Genomic DNA, 25,000 nt, shown 5'->3' on the forward strand with positions numbered 1-25,000 from the left:
TTCCCCTTCTTTCCCTTACTGTCCCTTCCCTTCCCTTCCCTTCGCTCCCCTTTTCTCTTCCCTTACTCTCCCTTTCCCTTCTCTTCCCTTTCCTCAACTTCCTTTTCTATACCTCACTCTTCTTCCCCATCCTGTTCCTACCCTTCCCTTCCCCTCCCATCCCTTACTATCCCTTCCCTTCCTTTCCTCTCTGATTCACATTTCATCCCATTCCATCCCAATTCAACCTTGATCTTCCATCCCACTCCTTGCCTCTCCCTCCCCACACCTTCTCTTCCTTACCCATCCCGTTCCCACCCACCCCAACCTCCCCCTCCCCCCCCTTTCAAGTGCGTTATGGTGGGGAGCTTGAGCGCCTCCCTGACCGGATATAACTCGAAGATAATAGTGATGAGGGCGCCCAATTAAGGCCACAGATAATCATGCTTCGGCTTCACACGGCGGATCGGAAGCGGGGGAGAGAGCGAAGGAGGGAGGGAGAGAGGGAGAGGTGTGTATGAGGCAGGAACTTGTGGGTTGAGGTAGCTGGGGATCGGGATTGGAGAGAGAGGTAATGAGGTGAGGGAGGCAGTGAGGAGGAACCTTAATTAGGGGGAGGGAGGTAGAGATGGAGAGACTGTACCTAGCTATCCCTCTGTCTCCCCCCCCCTCTCTCTCTCTCTCTCTCTCTCTCTCTCTCTCTCTCTCTCTCTCTCTCTCTCTCTCTCTCTCTCTCTCTCTCTCTCTCTCTCTCTCTCTCTCTCTCTCTCTCTCTCTCTCTCGTAATGGGTAGTGGAGGTTGATCATGAAATAAGAACATGCGAATCGGTTTTGTGGTTTTTTGTTAATTGAAAAAAGAAGACAGGAAAGGGAAATAGAAAGACAGGAGGAGGGGTTTTAGACAGCAGTGAAGTGAAAAACCATTCCTCTCTTCGACCCTCTGTCTTTTGGGGTAGAAGGGTAGGTGTGTGATAGCTGGAAACAGGTGAGACTTAGGGGAAACTTAATTATACTATCTCTCTTGGGATATACAGGCAGTCGCGTGGGGGAGATAAATAGGAGAGACATAAGGAGAAACTCAACTATCTCATAAAGTAACCATTCTGTTTCTCTCTTGTCTCTCGAAGTAGGAAGGCAGTCATGTGAGGGAGGGAAAGGTGAAATAAAGGAAAGGGAGAGGAGACAATCAAGAGAGAGAGAGAGAGAGAGAGAGAGAGAGAGAGAGAGAGAATAAACGTAACTATCCTCTTTTAATGAAGGGTAGAGCAAAAAAAGGAAGTGGGTTAGTCGGGAAGGCACAGTTTTAGGGAAGAGAGATTACCGTAGGAGAGTGTACAGTTGTATGGTGAAGGTTCTTTTAACTGTTCTGAGGTAGGAATTGTGTATTGGGCACCATATCTGCATACCCCTTGTGTGCTGTGTGTGTGTGTGTGTGTGTGTGTTTGATTCTATGTGCTAACGTGTCTCCCCCCTCCCCCTCCCCTTTCCCCCCAGCAGCCCCCTTACGCGAGACGCCAGACCACGCATGCGCAAAATAGGCAACGACGATATGCCTGAAGAGAAGGTCGCCAGAATCTACCAAGACGAACTGATGAAGCTGATGTCGCGGCCCCAGGAGCCCCCGCTGCCCCTGCCCCGCGACCCCCAGTACCCCGGCATCCTGTTCCCCTTCCTAGGCCAGACGCTGCTCTTCAACCGGTCCCACGAGGAGGTCAAGATGGCCCTGGACGCTTACCACCAGGAACTCGGGAAACTCCAGAGCTCGGCAACGGGTGTGGGACTCGGCGCCGCTGGTACGTTGGAAAGAGACAGACATGTTGAAGAAATAGACAGACAGACAGATGGACAGGAAACAGAGACAGATAATGAGAGGAAAGAATAGTGCAGTAAGGAAGTAATGATAATGAGGATGATAAAAATAACAACAACAATAAGTCTATATAAATAATGAAAAAAAAACGATGAGGGTGGTGGTGATGGTGGTGATGGCGGTAGTAGTATTCTGATGGTGTATATGGTGATGATGGTGATTGGTGGTGGTGATGATGGTGGTGATGGTGATAGTGTTCTGGTGGTGTTTATGGTGATGATGGTGATTGGTGGTGGTGGTGATGATGGTGGTGATGGTGATAGTGTTCTGGTGGTATTTATGGTGATGATGGTGATTGGTGGTGGTGATGATGGTGGTGATGGTGATAGTGTTCTGGTGGTGTTGATGATGATGATGGTGAGATTAATGAAGTTAACGATACTTGTCTTTCCTTTCGTTTTCTTTTATTTCTGCCATATTTTAATTCTTCAGTTTTTTGTTACTACTACTACTACTACTGTATCTTCTGTTTCAACTAACACATAATATTCTTCCATCTACGTTAATATTTCCACTAATTCATGACTTTTCTTTCCTTCTAATATTTCAACTAATTCATCTCTCTCCCTTCTAATATCCCAACTAACACATATTACTACTACTACTACTACTACTACTACTTTTCCTCCTTCAATCCGTACTCTGTTCCTACATTTTCATTCTAATTTAAAGCGAAGAAATGAACACAAAAAAAAAACAACTATAAAACAATGAATTAAAGAAAAACAAATACAAAAAAATACAGGTAAAAACACACTAAAAACAAAAACAACAAATACGACTTCAACATCACAATTTCTCTTTTTAAGCTCATTCTAACCCCACACCTCCTCTCCCCCCCCAACCCATAGGACTCGCTCTGGGCGGCGCTGGAGGCCTGGGCGTTGGCGTGGGCGGAGCCGTGGGTATGGGCATCGGGCTGGGGGCTGGCGGCCTCCACAACGGCGCCCAAGATCTCTCCCTGCCCAAGCGAGAACAGAGAAGCCTGGACGATGACGAGGACGGGAGGAACCTCAGTGCTGCCTCGCCTTTCTGTCCCCGAACTAAGGCTGAGACGAGTAAGTGTTAACGAGTGAGTGAGGGAGTGTGTGTGAGAGAAAGTGGGTGTTAGTGAGTGCGTGGGTGCCTGGGAAAAGGACGGAGTGCATGGGAGAGTGAGTGAGTTGCGTGGGAGAGATTGAGAGGGTGTGAGAGGAGAGGAAATATGGAAGGAGGTAAAAGAAAGAAAAGAAGGAACATAGGAACATAGACTGTGAGTGTTAGTGAGTGCGTGGGTGACTGGGAGAGGGACGGAGTGAATGGGAGAGTGAGTGAGTTCTGTGGGAGAGATTGAGAGGGTGTGAGAGGGGAGGAAGTGTGAATTTGACGAGAGGAGAAAGAAATGAGGGAAAAGAGAAAATTAAATAAGAAAGGAGAGACAGATAGATGGAAGTAAAGATGGGAATGGGAGAGGAGACGATTAGAAATGAGAGAGAAAAGAGAAAGAAATGGGAGGAAAAGGGAAATAGAAATTGGAAAGGAGAGACAGATAGTTGGAAGTAAAAATGGAAATGGGAGAGGAGACGATTAGAAATGAGAGAGAAAAGAGAAAGAGAGAAGATAAAATTTTGGTAGAGAAAGGAAAAAAAAGAGAAAGTAGGAGAGAGAGAAAGGGTGAAGAAAGGAGGAGGGGAAAGCATGGGAAAGGGGAATGAAAGGGAGTTTGGAGAGAAAAGAAGATAGGAAGAGAGAAAAGAAAGGGGAAAGTATTTTTGAGAAAGTGGGAAAACAAGAAGAAAAAAAAACATATGCACAGAAAGAGACAGACATGTTGAAATAGATAGACAGACAGACAGGAAACAGACGGATAATGATAGAATAGTGCATTAAGGAAGTAATAACAATGAGGATAATAAAAATAACAACAACAACAATAGATCAATAAAATAGCAATGAAATGAAACTATATGAAACAACACGAAAGACACAGAAAACAAACTCTCTCTCTCTCTCTCTCTCTCTCTCTCTCTCTCTCTCTCTCTCTCTCTCATTATTCAAACTCAACTTGCAGATGTTTTTTTCTTTCTTTTTTTTCATTATCATTCAACCTTTCCTCTTTTTTTTCTCTTTTTTTTTCTCTCGCTTCTAAACAACACCTGGACGAGAGGTTAGACAGGCCAGGTAGACCATATGGTGTTACTGTTGTTGTTATTGTTGTTGTTGTTGGTGGTGGTGGTTGGGGGGGGGGGGGGGAGCACGAGAAGATAATTAAACAAAAAAAAAAAGATGATAGGTTGCGTTGGTAATTGTGTAGAGGTTAATTCAGTCACCAGGTAAAGTCAGTCACCAGGTAAAGTCAAGTCACCAGGTAAATTTAGTCACCAGGTAAAGTCAAGTCACCAGGTAAATTAAGTCACCAGGTAAATTAAGTCACCAGGTAAATTAAGTCACCAGGTAAAATCAGTCACCAGGTAAATTAAGTCACCAGGTAAAATCAGTCACCAGGTAAATTAAGTCACCAGGTAAAATCAGTCACCAGGTAAATTAAGTCACCAGGTAAAATCAGTCACCAGGTAAATTAAGTCACCAGGTAAAGTCAGTCACCAGGTAAATTAAGTCACCAGGTAAAATCAGTCACCAGGTAAATTAAGTCACCAGGTAAAATCAGTCACCAGGTAAAATCAGTCACCAGGTAAATTAAGTCACCAGGTAATCTCAGGTATGGATCACTCTGGTTCACCTAGTCACCAGTAATTAAGTCGCCAGGTTAGAGGACTTACTTGATAAATGAAAGAAGAAAAAAGAATGAGAGAAAAGTTGAAAAAAAAGTAGTTTAAGAAAGTATTATGTAGAAAGTAAGATGATGAAGAAAGAAGAGAAAGAAAGAAGGAAGGAAAAAAGATAGGAAAAAATGTGGAGAGAAAATAATGGGAAGAAAATAAGAGAGGAAAATAAGGTTGCATCAATATTTAAGTCCGAAGAAAATGTAGGAAGGAAAACAAGAAATAAGGAAAAAAATGATAGTTTGTGATAATATATACATAAGAAGAAAAAAAAAGAGGAAAAGAAAGAAAATACGAAAAAGAGAAGAAAACAGAGAGAGAGAGAGAGAGAGAGAGAGAGAGAGAGAGAGAGAGAGAGAGAGAGAGAGAGAGAGAGAGAGAGAGAGAGGAAATGAGATAATAGAAATAGGAAAAGAGAGATTGACCAACATTAGAGAGAGAGAGAGAGAGAGAGAGAGAGAGAGAGAGAGAGAGAGAGAGAGAGAGGTTCTAAGTGAAGTTCGGTATCAAGTCGGTATTTATTTAGCGGCCAAGATTTTCCCCCTGTCGCTGCCGGGGTGAGAAATTGCTCCTCTGCTCTATGTCTCGCGGGTGTTCTGTGTTTGTGTTTGATAAGGAAAAGACGTCTGTGCCGCGCTTGGCTTAATTATACTCCGGCGAATTACACTTATCGGGTTACTTAGAAGAGGGGAGGTTACTTAGAACACTGACCTTTGCCTGCCCTAATTGTACTACTTATTATTATTGTTGTTGTTGTTGTTGTTTTTACTTCTTGTTTTCTTCTTTCCCGGCTTTTTCTTTCTCTTTTTCTTTCGTTTTCTTTCTCTCCTTTTTCCTTGATTTTATTTTATTTTCCTCCTCCTCCTCCTCCTTCCTTCTTTCTTTCCTATGTTCCTTCTTTCTTTTCTTTCTTTTTCCTCCTTTCCTTCTCCTCCTCCTCCTCCTCCTCCTCCTCCTTCTTTTCTACATTTCTTCTTCCTTTCTTCCTTTTCTTTCGTCAACTCATTATCTTCAATCTACTTCCTCCTCCTCCTCCTCCTCCTCCTCCTCCTCCTCCTCCTCCTCCTCCTCCTCCTCCTCCTCCTCCCGCCCCAGGTCTTCCCGCCCCCCTTCCCGCCATTCATCAACGTTTAGTGGAACATTCAACGCCTCTCACGTCCCTTCCCGTCCCTTCCTCTTCCCTTCCCTTCCCTCCTTCCTCTTCCTCTTCCCTTCCCCAGTTTCCATCCCCGTCCCTTCTCCCTCCACCTCTTCCCCGTCCCCTTCCCTTCACCCCCTCTCTTCCTCTTCCTCTTCCTTTCCTCTGTCTTCCTCCTCTTCCTCTTCTATTCCTTTCTCTTCCTCCTCTTCCTCTTTCCTTCCTCTCTTCCTCCTCTTCTTCCCTTCCTCTCTCTTCCTCCTCTTCCTCTTTCCTTCCTCTCTTCCTCGTCTTCTTCCCTTCCTCTCTCTTCCTCCTCTTCCTCTTCCCTTCATCTCTCCTCCTCCTCTTCCTCTCTCTTCCTCCTCTTCCTCTTCCCTTCCTCTCTCTTCCTCCTCTTCCTCTTCCCTTCCTCTCTCTTCCTCCTCTTCCTCTTCCCTTCCTCTCTCATCCTCCCTCTTCCTCTTCCCTTCCTCTCTCTTCCTCCTCTACCTCTTCCCTTCCTCTCTTCCTCCTCTTCCTGTTCCCTTCCTCGTCCCTTCTTCTCCATCCCGCCCGTCCCCTCTCGTTCCCTTCTCTCTCACTCTCTCTTCCTCCTCCTCCTCCTCCCTCCGCTCTGGTTGATCGGATATGCTAGCAAATCATCAAAATTTATGCCCCTCCCTCTATTTGTCGCTGTCAGTGTGAAGTTTTTGTTAATTCTACTGTCTGTCTGTCTGTATGTATGTATGATCTCTCTCTCTCTCTCTCTCTCTCTCTCTCTCTCTCTCTCTCTCTCTCTCTCTCTCTACTTATTTTCCTTATTTTTCACCTAGTTTTCCTTATTTTCCTTTATTTTTATCATTTCTTTCCTATTCCCTTTTCCATTCCTTACTATCTCTCTCTACTTCCTTCCTCTATTCCTTCTACTTCCCTTCTCTCTTCTGTCTCTCTTTCTATCTATCTATCTATCCATCTGTATCTGTCTATCTATTACTTCACTTCCTTCTCTTCCCTCCTCCCTTCCTCCCTCCTCTTCCTCTCTCCACCTTTCCTTCTCCCTCCCTCCCCTTCCTCTTCCTCTCTCCACCTTTCCTTCTCTCTCCCTCCCTCCCTCGCGCCCTCCCAAACACGTGTACGAATTCCAGGATGATCTAGGACCCTCGCCGCCGCGCCCCAAGGCAGGAAAGATGCATACGTAATGTTCTCTAATCACAGGATGGACTGGGCTTAATGGTCGCGATTAAAAGGGAAGTTGAAGCGATTAGTAAAGGTGATTAGTGCCCAGTAGCGATTGGGAATGTAATGGTGTGCCCCGAGGAGGAGGAGGAGGAGGAGGAGGAGGAGGAGGAGGAGGGGGTAAGCTGAGGATGATGAGAGAGAAAAGATGTGAAATGCGATGTGTGGAATATAATGATGTGTAAAGAAGAGGAGGAGGAGGAGGAGGAGGAAGGGAAGACAGAGGAGGAGGAGGAGGAGGAGGGTACGAGGTGTGTGAGGTGTGAATGAAAAAAAAAGAAAGGTGAGAGAGGAAGGAAATGGAAGAGGAGGAGGAGGAGGAGGAGGAAGAGAAGGAAAAGAGAAGAAGAGGAAGAGAAGAAGAGTGAAAGATCAGGAGGAAGGGGAGATAGAGGAGAAGGAGGAATGAAAAAAAAAAGATGAAAGGTGAGAGAGGAAATGGAAGAAGAGGAGGAGGAGGAGGAGGAAGAGAAGGAAAAGAGAAGAAGAGAAGAGAAGCAGAAGATGGAGGAGGAGGAGGAGCGAATGAAAAAAAAAAGGTGGAAGAGAAGGAAATGGAAGAGGAGAAGTGGAAGGAAGAGAAGGAAAAGAGAAGAAGAAGAAGAGTGAGAGGTGGGGAGGAAGGGAAGAGAAATTAGGAGAGATGGAAAGTGAGATTGCAAGATGAGAAAAAAAGTGACAGGAATGGAGAGAGATGGAAGAGTGAGAGAGGGAAGAAGAGGAATGGGAGATAATGAGAGAAGAGGAGACAGGAGGAGGAGGAGGAGGAAGAAAAAAAGAATCACAATAGAAAAAGAAAGATAGAAAGGAAAATAAAGAACAAAAAGACAAGATTAAAAGTAAACAAAACTGATGCAATGCAGATTAGAGAGAGAGAGAGAGAGAGAGAGAGAGAGAGAGAGAGAGAGAGAGAGAGAGAGAGAGAGAGAGAGAGAGAGAGAGAGAGAGAGAGAGAGAGAGAGAGAAACGCGGGAGGTAGAGTCATCAAATCACTAAAATGTCTTGGTAACCACACACACACACACACACACACACACACACACACACACACACACCGCTCCTTGTCTTCCCTCCCTTCCCCTCCCTCCCCATTCCCTCCCTCTCTCCCTCCTTTCCTCCTCCTCCTCCTTCTCCTCCTCCTCCTCCTCATTCTATCCATCTCCCTTCTTTTTTCCTCTCCCTCCCTCTCTCTCTCTCTTCTTTCCTTCTCCCTATCCCCTATTTTATCTCCTCTCTCTGTGCCTCCATCTCTCCTTCCCTCCTTCCTTCCTTCCTCTCTTCTCTTCCTTTCTTCCTTTCTTTTCTTTACCTTTTTCTTCATATTTTCCTTCTTTTTCCTTAAGATATTTTACTTGTTTTCAATACGTCTGTAGTTCAATGTTGTGTGTGTGTGTGTGTGTGTGTGTGTGTGTGTGTGTGTGTGTGTGTGTGTGTTCCTTACGTCATTCCGTTGAGAGAGAGAGAGAGAGAGAGAGAGAGAGAGAGAGATCTTGGTCGCGATTCTGTCTGAACCACGCGGTATTGTGGAAGAGGAGGAGGAGGAGGAGGAGGAGGAGGAGATAAGTGTGTGGGGCGTAGGAGGAGGCGTGGGAGGAGGAGGAGGAGGAGAGGAGGAGGAGGAGGAGGAGGAGGAGGTGTGTTTTTAGGACGTCTGGGTGATCTTCTAGAGAGAGAGAGAGAGAGAGAGAGAGAGAGAGAGAGAGAGAGAGAGACATTCTTTATGCAAACAGTCTGATAGTTACGCTTATTTTACGTGTTTGTGTGTGTGTGTGTGTGTGTGTGTGTGTGTGTGTGTGTGTGTGTGTGTGTGTGTGAATTTAGGAAGGAAGGTTTAAATGGCTGAGAAAAGTAAAAAAAAAAAAAAAAAAGGCTAAAAATGGCTAGAAAAGATTAAAAAAAATAATGATATCTTGGAAAATGCTGGAAAAGATTAAAATGAAAAGTGAAAAGATTAAAAAAGGGGGCAAGAAATTTAAAAGGAAGACAAAAAAAAAGCTTGGAATTGCTAGATAAGCTTAAGAATAATCAGAAGAAAAGCTTGGGGGGAAAACTAAAAAAGGTTAATTAAGGAAAGGTAGGTGAGGCTTGGGCAGGTAGGGGAAGGTTAGGGAAAGCTTGGCTGGGAAAGGTAAGGGGGGGGGGGGGGAAGAAGGGGAAGAGGGGAAACTACAGAAGATAGAATGGGTAATGGAAGAGTATTGTTGTTGTTGTTTTTGTTGTTGTTGTTATTGTTGTATTTTCTCTCTCTCTCTCTCTCTCTCTCTCTCTCTCTCTCTCTCTCTCTCTCTCTCTCTCGCGTGTGTGCAATGGGCGTGTCTAAAATGAAAACATGCATCGTAGAAGTGACAATTTTCATTATATTTTCCTAACTCTCCTTTCCCTGTCTGCCCTGAACCCCATACTTACCATTAACCCATATGACTCTAAGGGGAAATACAGCTCTCTATTATTTCTCCGTTAAAAGACATAGAGGGAGTTATAAGGGAACTAACAGACTGCATTTTGTTGGTAGGAATGTGTGTATTTTTTCTTGCAATCCAAATCCCATTACATAGTCTTAAGTGAACCCATTTTTTCTGGGGGTATAAGACAGCTTTCCCTCCTCTCCCCATAAAGGAATCAATGGGTAATGGGGAAAGGGTAATAGGGAGAGAAGTGAGGTCAGTATTAATGGGTCAGCCAAGGTCATACGAGACTATCCCATATGATGCTAATGGAGAGATGCCTATTAGGTAAGAGATGAAGTAATAGGGAAGATTTAAAAGTGCGTAGGTAATATGGAAAGAATAATAGGGAAGAAATATTTGGTCTATATTCAGTGAGCCAATTTCTCCATCTCCCTATTAATAGATGAAATAGAAAATAGGGGATGGGTATTAGGAAGATAAGGGGGGTATAAGGGAGAACAGGGAGTATGAGGAAGAGTGAGGAAGTATGAGGAAGAGAGGGAGATTATACAGGAAGACATGGGAAGGGAGTTTGGGGAAGAGTGAGGAAATATGAGGAAGAGGGAGAGTATACAGGAAGACATGGGAAGGAAGTTTGAGGAAGAGGAATGAGTATGAGGAAGAGGGAGAGTATACAGGAAGACAAGGGAGGTATAAGGAAGAATCAGGAATCATAAGAGAGAATTAGGAAGGTTCAAATAAGGGCCAGGGAACAGGGAGAGTATCAGGGGGTACAAGGGAGAGTTTATGAGTATAAGGGAGCGTAGGGGAGTGTCAGGGGGTACAAGGGAGAGTTAATGGGTACAAGGGAGAGTTAATGAGTATAAGGGAGTATAAGGGAGTGTCAGGGAGCGTGCGACAACTCTCCCAAAGTCTTTATCGCATAGTTGGTTGAGTTGTCTCCAAAGCGAGTCTCCTTGCGTGTTGTGTCTGGGACCGTTCATCATGCCCACTTGCCTCCTCCTCCTCCTCCTCCTCCTCCTCCTGTTCTTCCTCCTCTCCGGGTGCTCTCTCATGAAGGACAAAAACGATGAGAAACAATGGGAAGAGTGGAAGGAAGGAAGGAAGGAGGGATGAATGGAAGGAAGGAAGGAGGAAGGAACGAATGAATGAAAGGAAGGAAGAAGAGAGGAAAGAGAGAATATAGCAAAGAAGAAAGGAAGGAAGAATAGATGAAAGGGAAGGAAGGAAGGAATTGGAAAAAGAGGGAAGGAAGAAAGGAAGAGAGGTAAAGAACATAGCAAAGAAGAAAGCAAGGAAGAATAGATGAAGGGGAAGGAAGGAAGGAATAGAGCAAAGAGAGAATGAAGGAAAAAAGGAAGGAAGAATGGATGGAGGGAAAGAAAGGAAGGAAGAAGAGAGGAAACAGAAAATATAGCAAAGAAGGAAGGAAGGAAGGAAGGAAGAGTAGATGAAAGGGAAGGAAGGAAGGAATAGGGGAAAGAGGGAAGGAAAAAGGATGGAGGGAAAGAAAGGAAGGAAGAAGAGAGGAAAGAGAGAATGAACCAAAGAAGGAAGGAAGGAAAAGAAGAATTAGAATGAATGACGGAATGCGAATGAACGACTAAGCACACACACACACACACACACACACACACACACACACACACACACACATCTACATCCACGCTTTTTCTCATCAATTTCTTCTCCTCCACGCGAATTACTTTTTTTTTCTCTCCCTCTCTCTCCCTCCCTCCGTCATCTCCCTTCTTCCTTCCTTGTCACGGTCACATTAGTTTCACCCTTCCTTCCTCCTCCTCCTCCTCCTCCTCCTCCTCAGTAAATGCATCATCCTTTAGCGCCCACAAAAAACGGAGTCAGCAGATGTTGGCTTAAGGGAGTGTCGGGAGTTTTTTTCTTCTTTTTTTGTGTCTTCCTTACATCCCGTTTTCTTTAACTTTAGCATTCCCGTTTTCCTTTTTTGTCCTCCGGTTTTGTTTCTTTTGTTTTAGGTTTGTTTTTTAAGTTTTAGACACACACACACACACACACACACACACACACACACACACACACACACACGCGCGCAGTCTTTGAACTTCTATAAAAGGGATAAATATAAAGATTTGAACGTGCAACAGATGGGATTAGAATGCTTAAAGTTTATTGTCTCATTTTTTCATTCATTTATTCTTATCTTTATTCCTTTTTTTTACTTGTTTTAGTGTTTTTTTATACAACATAAGACACGCACACACCACCTGTTTACGCCCATAAAAGGAAAATAGTGTTTGTACGTATAACAAGTGACTGACTGACTGACCGATTGATTGACTGAAAGTGGTTGAGTTAGTTATTTAGTGACTGACTGACTGACTGACTGACTGATTGATAAACGGATCGAGAGAGTGGTTGAGTTAGTGACTGACTGACTGAATGCTTGACCTCCTGCCTGCCTGACTGACTGACTGACTGAGCAACTGAGTGAGTGATTGACCGATTGCTTCACTGACTTAACTGACAGACACAGAAGGTGCGTGTCTGTCTTTGTGTGATAGTGAGGGAAGGAGTGAGGGAGAGAGGAAGGATATGAATGAGTATGCGTGTGAGTGTGGGAGGGAAGGAGTGAGTAAAGAGAGAGAGAGAGAGAGAGAGAGAGAGAGAGAGAGAGAGAGAGAGAGAGAGAGAGAGAGAGACTGACAGAAGCATAGACAAGCAGAAGTAGGATAAAAAGAAACGGAGAGAGAAACATAGATAGAGAAATAGGAAAAGAAGAGACAGAAGAACATAGATAGACAGAAATAGGGAAAAAATTGCAGAGAAAAACAATAGATAGACAGAAACAGGAAAAAAAGAGGCAAAGAAAAACATAGATAAACAGAAATAGGGAAAAAAAGACAGAGAAAAACAATAGATAGACAGAAACAGGAAAAAAAGAGGCAGAGAAAAACATAGATAGACAGAAATAGGGAAAAAAAGACAGAGAAAAACATAGATAGACAGAAACAGAAAAAAAAAACGGAGACAGAAGTAGGATAAAAAAGAGACAGATAGACAGATAAAAGTATTGTAGAGCGCCTGTTTGCTATGCCCTGGCCGTCAGCAGTCGTCTAATCTGCGGGAAATATGAGTGTGGCGAGCGAGGCAGGAACGGCAGTCATCTGGGCTAATACGAGGGATGACTAATGCCCGGCCGAGACAATGAAGGGACTGGGCCCGCCGCTACATATTGGCATTTTATGATAATTTCTTCTTGCAGTACAGGCAGGGAGGGAGAGAGGGAGGGGGAAGGGAGGGAGGGAGAGTGGATTGTTGCAAGGCTATTTATCAAGTGAGGGAGAAAAAATAGACAGGCAAACAGACAGACAGACGGACAGACACAAAGATGAAGACATATATAGATAGATACAGACAGACAGACAGACACAGAAAGGAAGACATACATAGACAGATACAGACAGACAGACAGACAGGCAACGGAGATAAACATACTGAAACAGACATACGCACATACAAACACACACAAACACACATACAGACAGACAAACACAAAACACGAAAAAAAAAACACTAACTAACTTTCCCAACAAAACAAAATGAAGCAAAAATAAAAAGAAAACGAAAAATGTAAATAAAAATAGACATGATAAATGAAGCGTATAGCGAACAAACGAACAAACACTAATGAGAATAAAGATGACGCGGATTAGAAGGAAAAGAAAACGGGAAGTGGTAATGAATAAGTAAATGAGAGACACTTAAGAGAAGGAGGAGGAGGAGGAGGAGGAGGAGGAGGAGGAGGAAAAAAGATAAGATAAATAAGAAGGAGGAGGAGGAGGGAAGGAGAAGGCAGAAGGAAGGAAGGAAGGAAGGAGAAGAGGAACAGAGGAAGGGAAGACAAAAGAGGAGGAGGAGGAGAAGAAGGGAAAACTGAAGGAAATAAAAACAAAAGGAAGAATAAGGAAAGAAGAGAAGAAGGAAGAGAAGGAGATGAAGAAGGGAAGATAGGATGCAAGGAATAAAGAAAGAGGAAAATAGAAAGGAAAGGAGAGGAGAAGGAAAATATTTGGATGGAAGGAGAGAAAGAAGAAAAGGCATGACACAGGAGAGAGAGGGAGGGAGGGAGGGGAGAAGGAAGATTAGGAGATAGGAAATGTAGGATGAAGGGGTAAGAGGAATTGAAGGAGGTCAAGGAGGGAAGGAATTACTAAGAAGGAAGGATGGAGGAGGAGGAGGAGGAGGAGTAAGAAGGATAGGGGGGAAAGGAGGGGGGAGGTAAGAGGGAGGGAGGGAGAGGCGTAAATCGTCTTGTGTTTATTCAGCTGTGTCTCATTGTTTCTCAGGGGGGTTAGTGGTGGAGGTGAGAGGGGGGTAGTGGTGGTAGGGGGAGGTGAATGACAACTTGTGACTGGTGATGGAAAGTATGTATGGGATAAGTGAGAGAGAGAGAGAGAGAGAGAGAGAGAGAGAGAGAGAGAGAGAGAGAGAGAGAGAGAGAGTTAATTATATACTTGTCTCTGTTTAATGTCTTTTTTTAAATCCTTAACAACTATCTAAGTAATGTCTATGTAAGTCTCTATGTATTTGTAATCTCAAGAGTCAAATTATTATTATTATTATTATTATTATTATTATTATTGCTCCTTCATTCTCACTATTACAATTATGACAATTTATACAGTCTCCTTTATATATATTCCTAATTACCAGTCAACGCCCCCCACCACTCCCCTCCCCCCCCCCATTGGCCGTACACACCTGTCTCATCACCTCACACCTGTATACACCTGCCTCTCACACTAAGTCACCTGTATATCATCTTCACACCTGTCGGAATGTTTTCACTTCCTCACCTGTTCTCACCTTTGCATACCTTGGCACCTGTTCACACCTGCATAATCACCCACTAAGACACCTGTATACCTCGTCATTTGCACACCTGTCTTTACCTGTCTCTCACTCACTTCGTCTTACCTGTAAATGTGTGATAATTAAACCTTTTATCTCACCTTCAGCACATTTTTTCTTTCATTCTGTTTACCTTTTATCGTTTTGTTTGCATATTTTAATCACGTCTTTATACTTTCCAATCCAATTCACACTCCATGACACTTATTTCCATTTTAAGAACTTTTTTTTTCATTCTCTTTCCAACTTTACCACCTGTGATTACTTATTCATAATCTAATACCACATCATTCCACTTTCCAATCACTTTTCCACACAATAACACCTTTTTTTTCTATCTGAACCACACTTCCTTTCATCCTAATCACCTTTTAATGAACTCAAAACACACCTGCCAGCTCACCTGTTTACATACACTGATTGGAGTTAATACCACATAATTCCACTTCCCAATCACTTTTCCACACAGTAACACATTTTTTCTACGTTTTCCATACTTCCTTTCATCCTAATCACCTTTTAATTAACACAAAACACACCTGCCCGCTCACTTTTCCACACAATAACACCTTTTTCCTACCTGTACCACACTTCCTTTCATCCTAATCACCTTTTAATTAACACAAAACACACCTGCCCGCACACGCACTGATTGGAGGCCGTGTCACCTGCCCACCACCCACTCAGTCCTGCTCATGTGCACCTCCTCCCTCACGCACTCCCTTCACCCCCAGGTCTCAATACGGCAACCTCCCTGAGTAGTCTGAGCACGCCCACACCACTCAGCAACCTTGTAACTCCCATCACCTCCATCGCAGTTAGCAGTAGCAGCGGCGGCGAAGACTGTGTGTCCGCCTCGCCCCTCCAACGCATGGCTTCGATCACCAACTCGCTCATGACGGGCCCGACCATCTCCACGAATTCCTCGGTGCCCCAGAAGCCCCTGAAGGCGATCCTGCCCCCCATCACCCAACAGCAGTTTGACCAGTACAGCAACATGAACACCGAGGAGATTGTCAAGAAGGTGAGTGTTGATTTGGATTGGTTGATTGGGTGATTGGTTTTGGGATAGGGATAAGTAGGTATTTGGATTGGGTCATTGGTTTTGGGATAGGATAAGTGTGTTTTGTGGTATATATATGATCGTCGAGAAGGTGAATGTTGATTTGGATTGGGTATTTGGATTGGGTGATTGGTTTTAGTATAGGTGATATGCACACTAATTCCCACACACACACACACACGCACGCACACAAACTCAAACACACACACACGCAACACACAGGAAATCACATAAAAACACCAACACACGCACACACACACACACACGCAGAAAGTACCGGAATCACAAATCAGAATCGCAGGATATGGAGAAAAAAAAAACGATAATAATTCATAAAAAAAAAAAACACAAAAACGGACTCATACTAATTTTGGCAGACGTGATTACCTCCCCTTCCGTCTTTCCCTTCCCTTTTTTCCTCCTCTTCCCTTCCTTTCTCCCTTTTTTTCCTCCTTTTCCCTTTCTCTCTCCTTTTTTCCCCAGCCTGACTTTCTCTACCTTCTCCCACTTTCTCGTGATTATCTCCCTTCCTTTCTTTCCCTTTCCTTTTTTCCTCCTCTTCCCTTCCTTTCTCCCTTTTTTTCCTCCTTTTTCTTTTCTCCTTTTTTTCCCTAGCCCACTTTCTCGTTTTCCTCCTCTTTCCTCCCTTCCCTCTTTTCTCTCCTTCCTTTTATTTCTCTTTTCCTTTCTCTCTTCTCTTTTCCATTGTATCTCTTATCCCTTCCTTTCTCTTCCTTTCTATTTTTTTCTTATTTTCTCTATCTCCTCTTTTTGCAATCCTTCCTTTCCCATATGTTTCTTTATTTCTCCATTCCCTTCTCTTCTTAGTCCATTTCTCTCTCCTCACCTTCCCTTCCTTTCTTTATATATTCCATTCTTTCTTATCCCATTCATCTCCCTTTCTTTCGTATCCCATTCCTCCCTCAACACAACCCTTTCCTTCCTTTTCCTTCCTTTCCCTTCCCCTTTTATCTTCCTTTCCCTTCCTTTACCCTTCACTATCCATTCCTCCTTTCATCCCTTCCCTTCCCTTATACCTCAACACACAAACCTCTTAACCCTTCAATCCCCCCCACCCACCCCCTTCCCAAAAAGCTTTCCAGACACCAACAGATGCTAAATAAATACCAATTCCCTCACGCCATTCTTGCATATCCGATAAGGGCAGGAAAATACCGCTGAGAGAGGAAGTAGAAGCGATAAAAGGGAATGGGATGGAGTCTGTTGTTGATGGTTAGACTTGATTCACGGGGACTCACGCAACTTACCTGTCCAATCTGTTTGTTATTAAGGGCAGGTAAGGTGTGTTTAGCCAGGTGATTACGGACACAACAACAGGTAACCAGGTACACTAGAATCATGCTCAGGTAAGGAAGGGTGGGGGATGGGAGGGGGGACATACGAACGAACGCACGAAAGGAAAGAATGACCCCCCCCCCCCACCCCCTATTCCTCTCTCTCTCTCTCTTCCTCCTCCCTTTCTTTCCCCCTCTTCTCTCTCCTCTCTTCCTCCCTTCCCCCTCCTTCTGTTTTTTCGTCTCCTCTTTCTCTGTACTCCTCTTCCTCTCCTCTCCTCTTCCCTTCTCTCTCTCTCTCTCTCTCTCTCTCTCTCTCTCTCTCTCTCTCTCTCTCTCTCTCTCTCCTCTCTCTCTCTCTATCTCTCTTTCTCCTCTATTCCTCCTCTCTTCTTCTTCACCCTCCTCTTCCTTACTTCTCTTCCTTCGCTCTTCTCTCCCTCTTCTTCCTCCTCCTCTTCCTTAGCTAATTATCTTCGTCAACCAAATACTTTCTTTCTATACTGTTATTGTTTGTTTGTTTGTTTGTTTGTTTATGATACTCACCACAACCACCACCACCACCACCACCATCATCATCATCATCTCCACTTCAACCACCACCGCAAGACTACTCCACCATCATCATCACCGCCGCCACGCCTGATCACACCTGCGGCTTACCTGTACTCTCCCTTTCTCTCCAATAATCATCTTCTTTCCCACCTGTGTCTCTCCCTCCCCTCCTTTCCTCCACCCCCTCCCTCCTCCCTCCTATCAGTGTCCTTCCTTCTATCCTTAATATTGTTCCTTCTTTTCCTTCCTTTTTCTCTTTTACTTTCCTCCTTTTTCTTTTCTCCTTCCTTCGTTTCATTCTTTTTATATTCCTCTTTGCCCTCTGTTTCTTTTCTCTTTTCTTCTTTTTACTTTCCTCCCTTTTCTTTCTTCTTCCCTCCTTCCCGTCTTTTCCATATTTCTCTTTCCCTTTTGTTTCTCTTCTCTTTTGTTTCCCTCCTTTCTTAATTTTGATCCCTGGGTTCCTCTTTTCCTTCCTTCTTTTTTTTCTTTTCTCTTTCTTTCCCTTCCTTTGTCATCTTCTTACCTTTTGTTTCCTTTTTCCTCTTCTGCTTTCCTTCTTCCTTAAATTTAAATCCTGTGTTCATCTTTTCTTTCCTTCTTTTCCTTTCCCGTCTCCTTCGTGCGGCCATCTGAAACACACACACACACACACACACACACACACACACACACACACACATGATACTGTTTCTCTCCTCTCACACACACTCGAATTAAAAAGAGAGACTCGGGGCACAAGAAGAGTCTCACATTTTACCGCCAACGCCTCGCCTAAGGTTTCACTCACCCCTTTTGGCGCCTCGTAAAAAGACCGAACAGAAAAGACTTGGATACGAAAGAAAAGGAAAAGTATGAGGAGAAGGAGGTGAGGGAAAGGAAAGGAAAAGAAAGAGAAGGGAACTAATATATGTAAAAAGAAGAAAGAAAATCAGAAAGGGGTACAGAAGAGAAGAGGAAAAATATATAAAGGGAAAGATGAGGAGGAGGAAGAAAATGGAAGAAACATGAGAGGAAAAAAAGAAGGAAAAAGTAAGAGAGATGGAAGAAAAAGGAGAACAAAAAGGAAGAGGAGGAGAGTTGGTAAAGTTCGTGTGAAGAAAAGAGGAAAGAAAGAAGAAAATTGAGAGAATGAAGTGAATAAAAAGATGGGAAAAGAAAGAGGAAGAGGAAGAAAGGAGAAGGAAAGTGGTATTGTGTATGAAGACAAAAAATGATACTACAATAATAATAATAATAATAATAATAATAATAATAATAATAATAATAATAATGATAATAATGTAGATCTTTTCATCGTATAATCATTGTCTTGGTTGTTGTTGTTTTCCTCATTTTTCTTCATTACCTCAAGACCAGGCCATTTAAATTCGTGTTTCTCTCTCTCTCTCTCTCTCTCTCTCTCTCTCTCGTCTATCCTGTTTTTTCCTCTTTTTTTCTTCTTTTTCCTCTCGTATTTCTTCCTCCTACTTTCTTTCTCTCCGTATTTTTTTTTCTCCTCATCTTTATCTCCTGTTTTCCTTTTCTTTCTCCTTTATTTATTTCCGTTTCCCAAGTTTTTTTTTTTCCCTTCCTCATCTTTCCTCTTTTTTTCTCATTTTTTCCCCTCTTCTAAGTTTCTTCCTCTTCTTTTTTCCCCTTCCCCTTCCTTATCTTTTCCTCCTTCTTCCTCTTATCCTCCTTTTCTCTCCTTCGTTTTCTCTCCCACTTCTCTACATCTTCCTTTTTTTTTTTTTTTTTTTTTTTTTGGTCTCATCTATCCAACTCTTTCCCTTCCTCTGTATACTCTCCCTCCTCTCCCCCTCTCCCCTCCTCCCTTTCCTTCCCATATACCCTCCCTCCTTCCCTTCTCTTCCCTTCTTCTCTCCCATCAACCATCTCCCCTCCCCTTCAATCCTTCCTTCTTCCCCTTCATCCTCCCTTAATTCACTCCCTTCTACACAATTGCCTTCACTTCCCATCATCCTGTCCCCTTCTCTTCCACGAACCATCCCTCCTCCTCCTCCTCCTCCTCCTCCTCCTCGCCCTGCACACTAACGAGAAATCCAACAACTTCGTAAAAACAGAAGAGGTAAAAGAGTTGGCCTTTAGAGACGCCGCCTCGCTCTATCGTCTGTGTGGTCTTATCGAGAGGGCGAAGGGAGACTAAGAGAAGGGAGATAAACGGGAGATGAATGGGAGGAGAGATGACACGGGAGAAGAGGAGAGAGACGCAAGAAGAGAGAGAGAGAGAGGGAGGGAGGAGAGGGCGAGAGAATTTGGCAACGTGTGGAATTAGTCAGGGAGGAACAAGTGTGTGTGTGTGTGTGTGTGTGTGTGTGTGTGTGTAAGGAGGATGAGAATAAACTGATAGACACAACCAATAAAGAAGATTAATACGATGCAGGTGACGTTCCCAAAACCCACGTCCAAACATCTGCTTTCAATCCGCCTCGTGAAGTGTTTTTGGGTCCTTGGTAATAAAACGAAACAGTGGAATATAAAAATGCTTGAGTCACCCATGAAACGAAGAAAAGGGAGCTGTGATAATTCTCCAGCTTGTGGATAGTAGGAGAAAGAAGGACATAGAGTAATCAGAAAGAAGGTTAGTTATAAAAAAAAACGCGAAACAGTGAATATAAAAAGCTTGAGTCACCCATGAAACGAAGAAAACGAAGCTGTAACAATTCTTCAGCTTGTGGATAGTAGGAGAAAGAGGAACATAAGAGTAATCACAAGGAAGGTTAGTAATAAAAAACGGGAAGAAACGAAGAAAACGGATCTGTAATAATTCTTCAACTTGTGGATAGTACGGGAAAGAACATAGACCACTCACAAAGAAGTAAAATAATAAAAAACGGGAAGAAACGAAGAAAACGACGCTGTAACATTTCTTCCAAAGCAGCGAGTAGCGGGCTTTTTTTAGTATTGTTTCCTTATTTTGTGCCCTTGAGCTGTCTCCTTTGTTGTAAAAAAGAAAAGAATGAGTGGTCAAAAGAGAGGTCAGGTCAAGTGGAGAGCTGCCTTGATGCTCCATACGTGAAAGGATGATTTAGAAGTGAATAGTGACAAATGGGGTTAGGTCACGAGGAACCAGGAAGGAAAAGGAGGCGAGTGTGTGCGTTTATCTGAGTCTGTGAGGAGATAAATCATAAGTGTTTGACGGAGAGAAGAAGACTTTAGCATACTTCACATCAAAGGAAATGTATGTGTGAAAATAACATGTAGGAAACACTGAAAGAAGGAAAGAGAGACATAGCCGTAAGTCGATGAGGGAGTAAGTCACGAGTATTAGACTTAAATTAGAAAGAAAGTTACGCATATTTTACATCAAAGGAAATGTATATGTGTGGAAAATAACATGTAGGAAAGACTGAAAGAAGGAATAAGAGACATTGCCGTAAGTCGATGAGGGAGTAAGTCACGAGTATTAGACGTAAATTAGAAAGAAAGTTACGCATATTTCACATCAAAGGAAATATAGGTGTGGAAAATAACATGAAGGAAAGACTGAAAGAAGGAAAAAGAGACATTGCCGTAAGTCGATGAGGGAGTAAGTCACGAGTATTAGACTTAAACTAGAAAGAAAGTTACCCATATTTCACTTCAAAGGAAATATAGGTGTGAAATTAGCATGTAGGTGAGAATATATAAAGATTGAAAGAAGAAAAAACTCATGCTCTTAAGTCAATGAGGGAGTAAGTCACGAGTATTAGACGTAAATTAGAAAGATAGTTACGCATATTTCACTTCAAAGGAAATATAGGTGTGAAATTTGCATGTAGGTAAGAACATAGAGATTGAAAGAAGAAAAAACTCACGTGCTCGTAAGTCAATGAGGGAATAGGTCACAAGTATTAGACGTAAATTAGAAAGAAAGTTACGCATATTTCACTTCAAAGGAAATATAGGTGTGAAATTTGCATGTAGGTAAGAACATAGAGATTGAAAGAAGAAAAAACTCACGTGCTCTTAAGTCGATGAGGAAATAAGTCAGAGTGTTAGACGTGAATAAGATGAAGAAGAAGTCACGAATATTTCACTTCAAAGGAAATTTAGGTGTGAAAAATAACTTGTAGGAAAAATGAGGTAGAGATTGACGGAGGAGGAGAAAGTGCGTTAAGTCAATGAAGATAATGAGTCACCAGTATTGGACGTAAATTAGAAAGAAAGTTACCCATATTTCACATCAAAGGAAATATAGGTGTGAAATTAGCATGTAGGTGAAGAAAATATAGAGATTGAAAGAAGAAAAACTCACATGCTCTTAAGTCGATGAGGAAATAAGTCACTGAGTGTTAGACGTGAATAAGATGAAGAAGAAGTCACGAATATTTCACTTCAAAGGAAATTTAGGTGTGAAAAATAACTTGTAGGAAAGATGAAGTAGAGATTGACGGAGGAGGAGAAGGAAATGCGTTTAGTCAATGAGGAAATAAATCACTCGAAAAGATAAACATTCTAGATCAAAGGAAATTTAGGAGGGAGAAATAAAACTGTAGGAAAGATTGTAAAAAAAAACACTAAGGAGGGGAGACAAATCAGAACTAAGTCAATGATGAAATAAATAACGAATATTGGACTTAACAAAAAAAAATAACTTGGATATAGATCAAAGAATATTTAGGTGTGAAAACAACAAGATTATAAGAAGCTAAAGAAGAGAAGACAAGGCCGAACTTAAGTCAATGATGAAGTCACGAATATTGGACTTAACTAAAAAAAATAAAAAATAAAAACTTGCATATTTTAGATCAAAGAATATTTAGGATTGAAAACAACAAGATTATAAGAAGCTAAAGAACAGAAGACAAGGCCGAACTTAAGTCAATGATGAAGTCACGAATATTGGACTTAACTAAAAAAAATAAAAAATAAAACTTGCATATTTTAGATCAAAGAATATTTAGGATTGAAAACAACATGTAACTAAGATTATAAAAAGCTAAAGATGGAAAGACAAGGCCGAACTTAAGTCAATGATAAAATAAGTCACGAATATTGGACTTAACTAAAAAAAAAAAAAAAAACTTGCATATTATAGATCAAAGAATATCTATGTGGGAAAAACATATGGGAAAGATTACAAGAAGCTAAATAATAAGGGGAGACAAAACCGATGAGGAAACAAATCACTAATATTGGACGTGAATTGACAAAGAAAAACATGGATATAGATCAAAGAAAATGGGAGAAAGAAAACGTAGGGAAGATTATAAAGAGCAAAGAAGGGGAGACAACGCCAAACTTAGTCAATGAGGGAATAAATCACTCAGCTTGACGTGAATATAAACTCTTGCAAAACTAGACGATGCGTGGCTGAGGGTGTGAGGAACGAAGACACGACACGGAAGCCCCACGTTCGTACCCCGGGCGCGAGGGAACGACAGACGCGAAGATTAAGGTCAAAGGGAACTGGAGACATGGAGACTTAAAGGGTCGTACCAGAGTGTCAATAACTTTAATATTAGCGTAAGACCTAAGGGCTATACCATTACACATTTCGTCGGCCAGTCTCACACATTTGACAAGGCTTTCGCGGGAGTTGTGAGCCTTTCCAGGGGTAGTTTTCTGACCCTGGTGGTAGTGTGTCCCTTTGTCTGTACCGTGAACCTAAAGAAACAGTCATTGGAACCAGACTATGCACGGCTTCGGCCTTTGGAAAGAGTTGATATGAGGGGTGAAGCGTTTAACAGTACCGACGTAAGGGTTTAAATGCCACCAGGTACGTGAGACGGAGATTGAGGTTTAGAGGGAACTGAGGAGACGAGATTGAGGTTTAAACGGAACTGAGGAGACGAGATTGAGGTTTAAACGGAACTGAGGAGACGAGATTGAGGTTTAAACGGAACTGAGGAGACGAGATTGAGGTTTAAACGGAACTGAGGAGACGAGATTGAGGTTTAAACGGAACTGAGGAGACGAGATTGAGGTTTAAACGGAACTGAGGAGACGAGATTGAGGTTTAAACGGAACTGAGGAGACGAGATTGAGGTTTAAACGGAACTGAGGAGACGAGATTGAGTTTGACACCGGACTAAGCGATACAAACAAGATTAAAAGTTCAGTGTCAAAAATATCGTCACTTCTGTTCTTCGAGACTCAAAAGGAAGGTAATGATGTATACTTTAGATTAAGACTAAGAAGAAATGATGTTTGAAATGATAGAAAAAGGCATGTCGTAGGTTTTATAAAGAACAAAAGAGAGGAACACGAACAAAAAGAGAGACAAATGAGATACCATGAAACAGACACGTACTTACTAAGTCTACAAGTATACAATGAAGGAATAACCAGAATTTTGAAGAGAGAATTTAAGGGAAAGATACCAACAACTAGACTTTACCTTACGTTCTGAATAAAAGAGAAACCCAATCAAAAGAGACAAATGAGACTACAAGAAAAAGACACGTATTAATCAAGACTATAAAGGGAAGAACCAGACTTTTGAACACAGAATATAAGGGAAAGATACCGAGAACTCGAGCCTGTACATAACGTGAAAGAACAACCCAAACAAAAGAGAGACGAATGAGACTACGAGAAAGAAACGCGTACTAAACAGGAACCATACTTTTAAACACAGAACATAAGGGAAAGATATACCAAGAAATAGACTCTGTACCTAAATTGAAGAAGCAAAGAAGAACCCAAACAAAAGAAAGACGAATGAGACTACAAGGAAGAGACACGCACTAAACAGGAACCAAACTTTCAAACACGGAATATAAGGGAAAGATACCAAGAAGTGGAGCCAGTACCTAACGTGATGCCAACAGGAACCCAAACAAAAGACAGACAAATGAGGGGAGCATCGCTTGAGGGGCAAAGAGAACTGACTGACTCCCCTACAGCTCCCCTTTCTCCCCTTTATACTCTGAAGGGGAGATGAATAAAATGGCGGGCCCGGGTCCATTAAAGCTAAATATAGGCAGGTTAATTGGCAAAAATAGGTGTTTTCCGCGCGCAGACGAAGGGAGTGAGTCAGCGGCCCGCACATAACTTATACGAGAAGACAACGAAAAGAAAATGAACACGTAAAGGAGCGAAACAGATGCCAGTATCACTCACCTCCTCCTCCTCCTCCTCCTCCTCCTCCTCCTCGTCTTCTTGGCCGGGGTACTGAGGGGGTGTGGGGGGTAAGGGAGGGGAGGGGGTTTGTTTGGGGGTATTGTAGTCGTGGTGGTGGTGGTGGTGGTTGTAAGGTAGAAAGATTAATATATATAGTAACTTCACCCTTCCTCCTCCTCCTCCGCCTCCTCCTGAGTCTCCTCTATTATTCCTCCTCCTCCTCCTCCCTTCTTATCACCTTCTTCAACACCTGGTTACTACACACACACACACACACACACACACACACACACACACACACACAGGGACGGAACATAGCTAACACCTCTCCTCCTCCTCCTCCTCCTCCTCTTCCGTCACGCTTAAAACCACGCATGCGCAGAATTGAAAGCATCACTCTTCTTCTTCCTCCTCCTCCTCTTCCTCCTCCTCGTCATCATCATCATCTATTTGTTCTTCTTTCTCCTGATACATAATTTATCATCATTATTATTATTGTTATTATCATCATCATCATCATCACCTATCCACTCTACCTGTCTACCTTCACCTTTTCTTCCTGTGTTTCCTCTTTAATCTACCTCTATCCTCACCTGTCCATAATCACCTAACCTTCCCTCACACCTGTAATTAACTTATGCTCACCTTACAAGTCTACCTGTTCTTACCTGTGCGTTTACTAATTACTTCTTTACCTGTGCGAAAATACAGGTAACAGCAGGTCGTAGAGGAGGATAAAAAAATGAAGTTGTGAAAGGAGTAAAGACGAGAG

The 25,000-nt window shown here is 42.6% G+C and overlaps 1 protein-coding gene and 1 long non-coding RNA gene across 7 annotated transcripts in view; both read left to right on the forward strand.

The window, feature by feature from the left end:
- LOC126982278 (homeobox protein cut-like) overlaps positions 1–25,000 on the forward strand; it is a 75,106-nt gene that overhangs the window by 37,189 nt on the left and 12,917 nt on the right. For 3 of the 5 annotated variants that reach the window (XM_050834274.1, XM_050834271.1, XM_050834275.1), the window contains 3 exons: positions 1,474–1,772; positions 2,701–2,907; positions 15,000–15,289. In XM_050834274.1, coding sequence (XP_050690231.1) covers positions 1,474–1,772; positions 2,701–2,907; positions 15,000–15,289 — 796 coding nt within the window. The remainder of the gene's footprint in view (positions 1–1,473; positions 1,773–2,700; positions 2,908–14,999; positions 15,290–25,000) is intronic. The other 2 variants (XM_050834273.1, XM_050834272.1) reach the window with 2 other exon arrangements.
- Positions 4,107–4,908, forward strand: LOC126982280 (uncharacterized). Of its 2 annotated transcripts, none has more exons than XR_007734999.1 (3): positions 4,107–4,213; positions 4,283–4,418; positions 4,504–4,908. It is a non-coding gene; the product is annotated as an uncharacterized LOC126982280 (long non-coding RNA). The 2 variants fall into 2 exon arrangements; XR_007734998.1 differs by having other exon boundaries at positions 4,283–4,401; positions 4,436–4,908.

Source organism: Eriocheir sinensis, chromosome 50 (assembly GCF_024679095.1).
Source record: "Eriocheir sinensis breed Jianghai 21 chromosome 50, ASM2467909v1, whole genome shotgun sequence".
In the NCBI taxonomy this organism is placed as follows: domain Eukaryota; kingdom Metazoa; phylum Arthropoda; class Malacostraca; order Decapoda; family Varunidae; genus Eriocheir; species Eriocheir sinensis.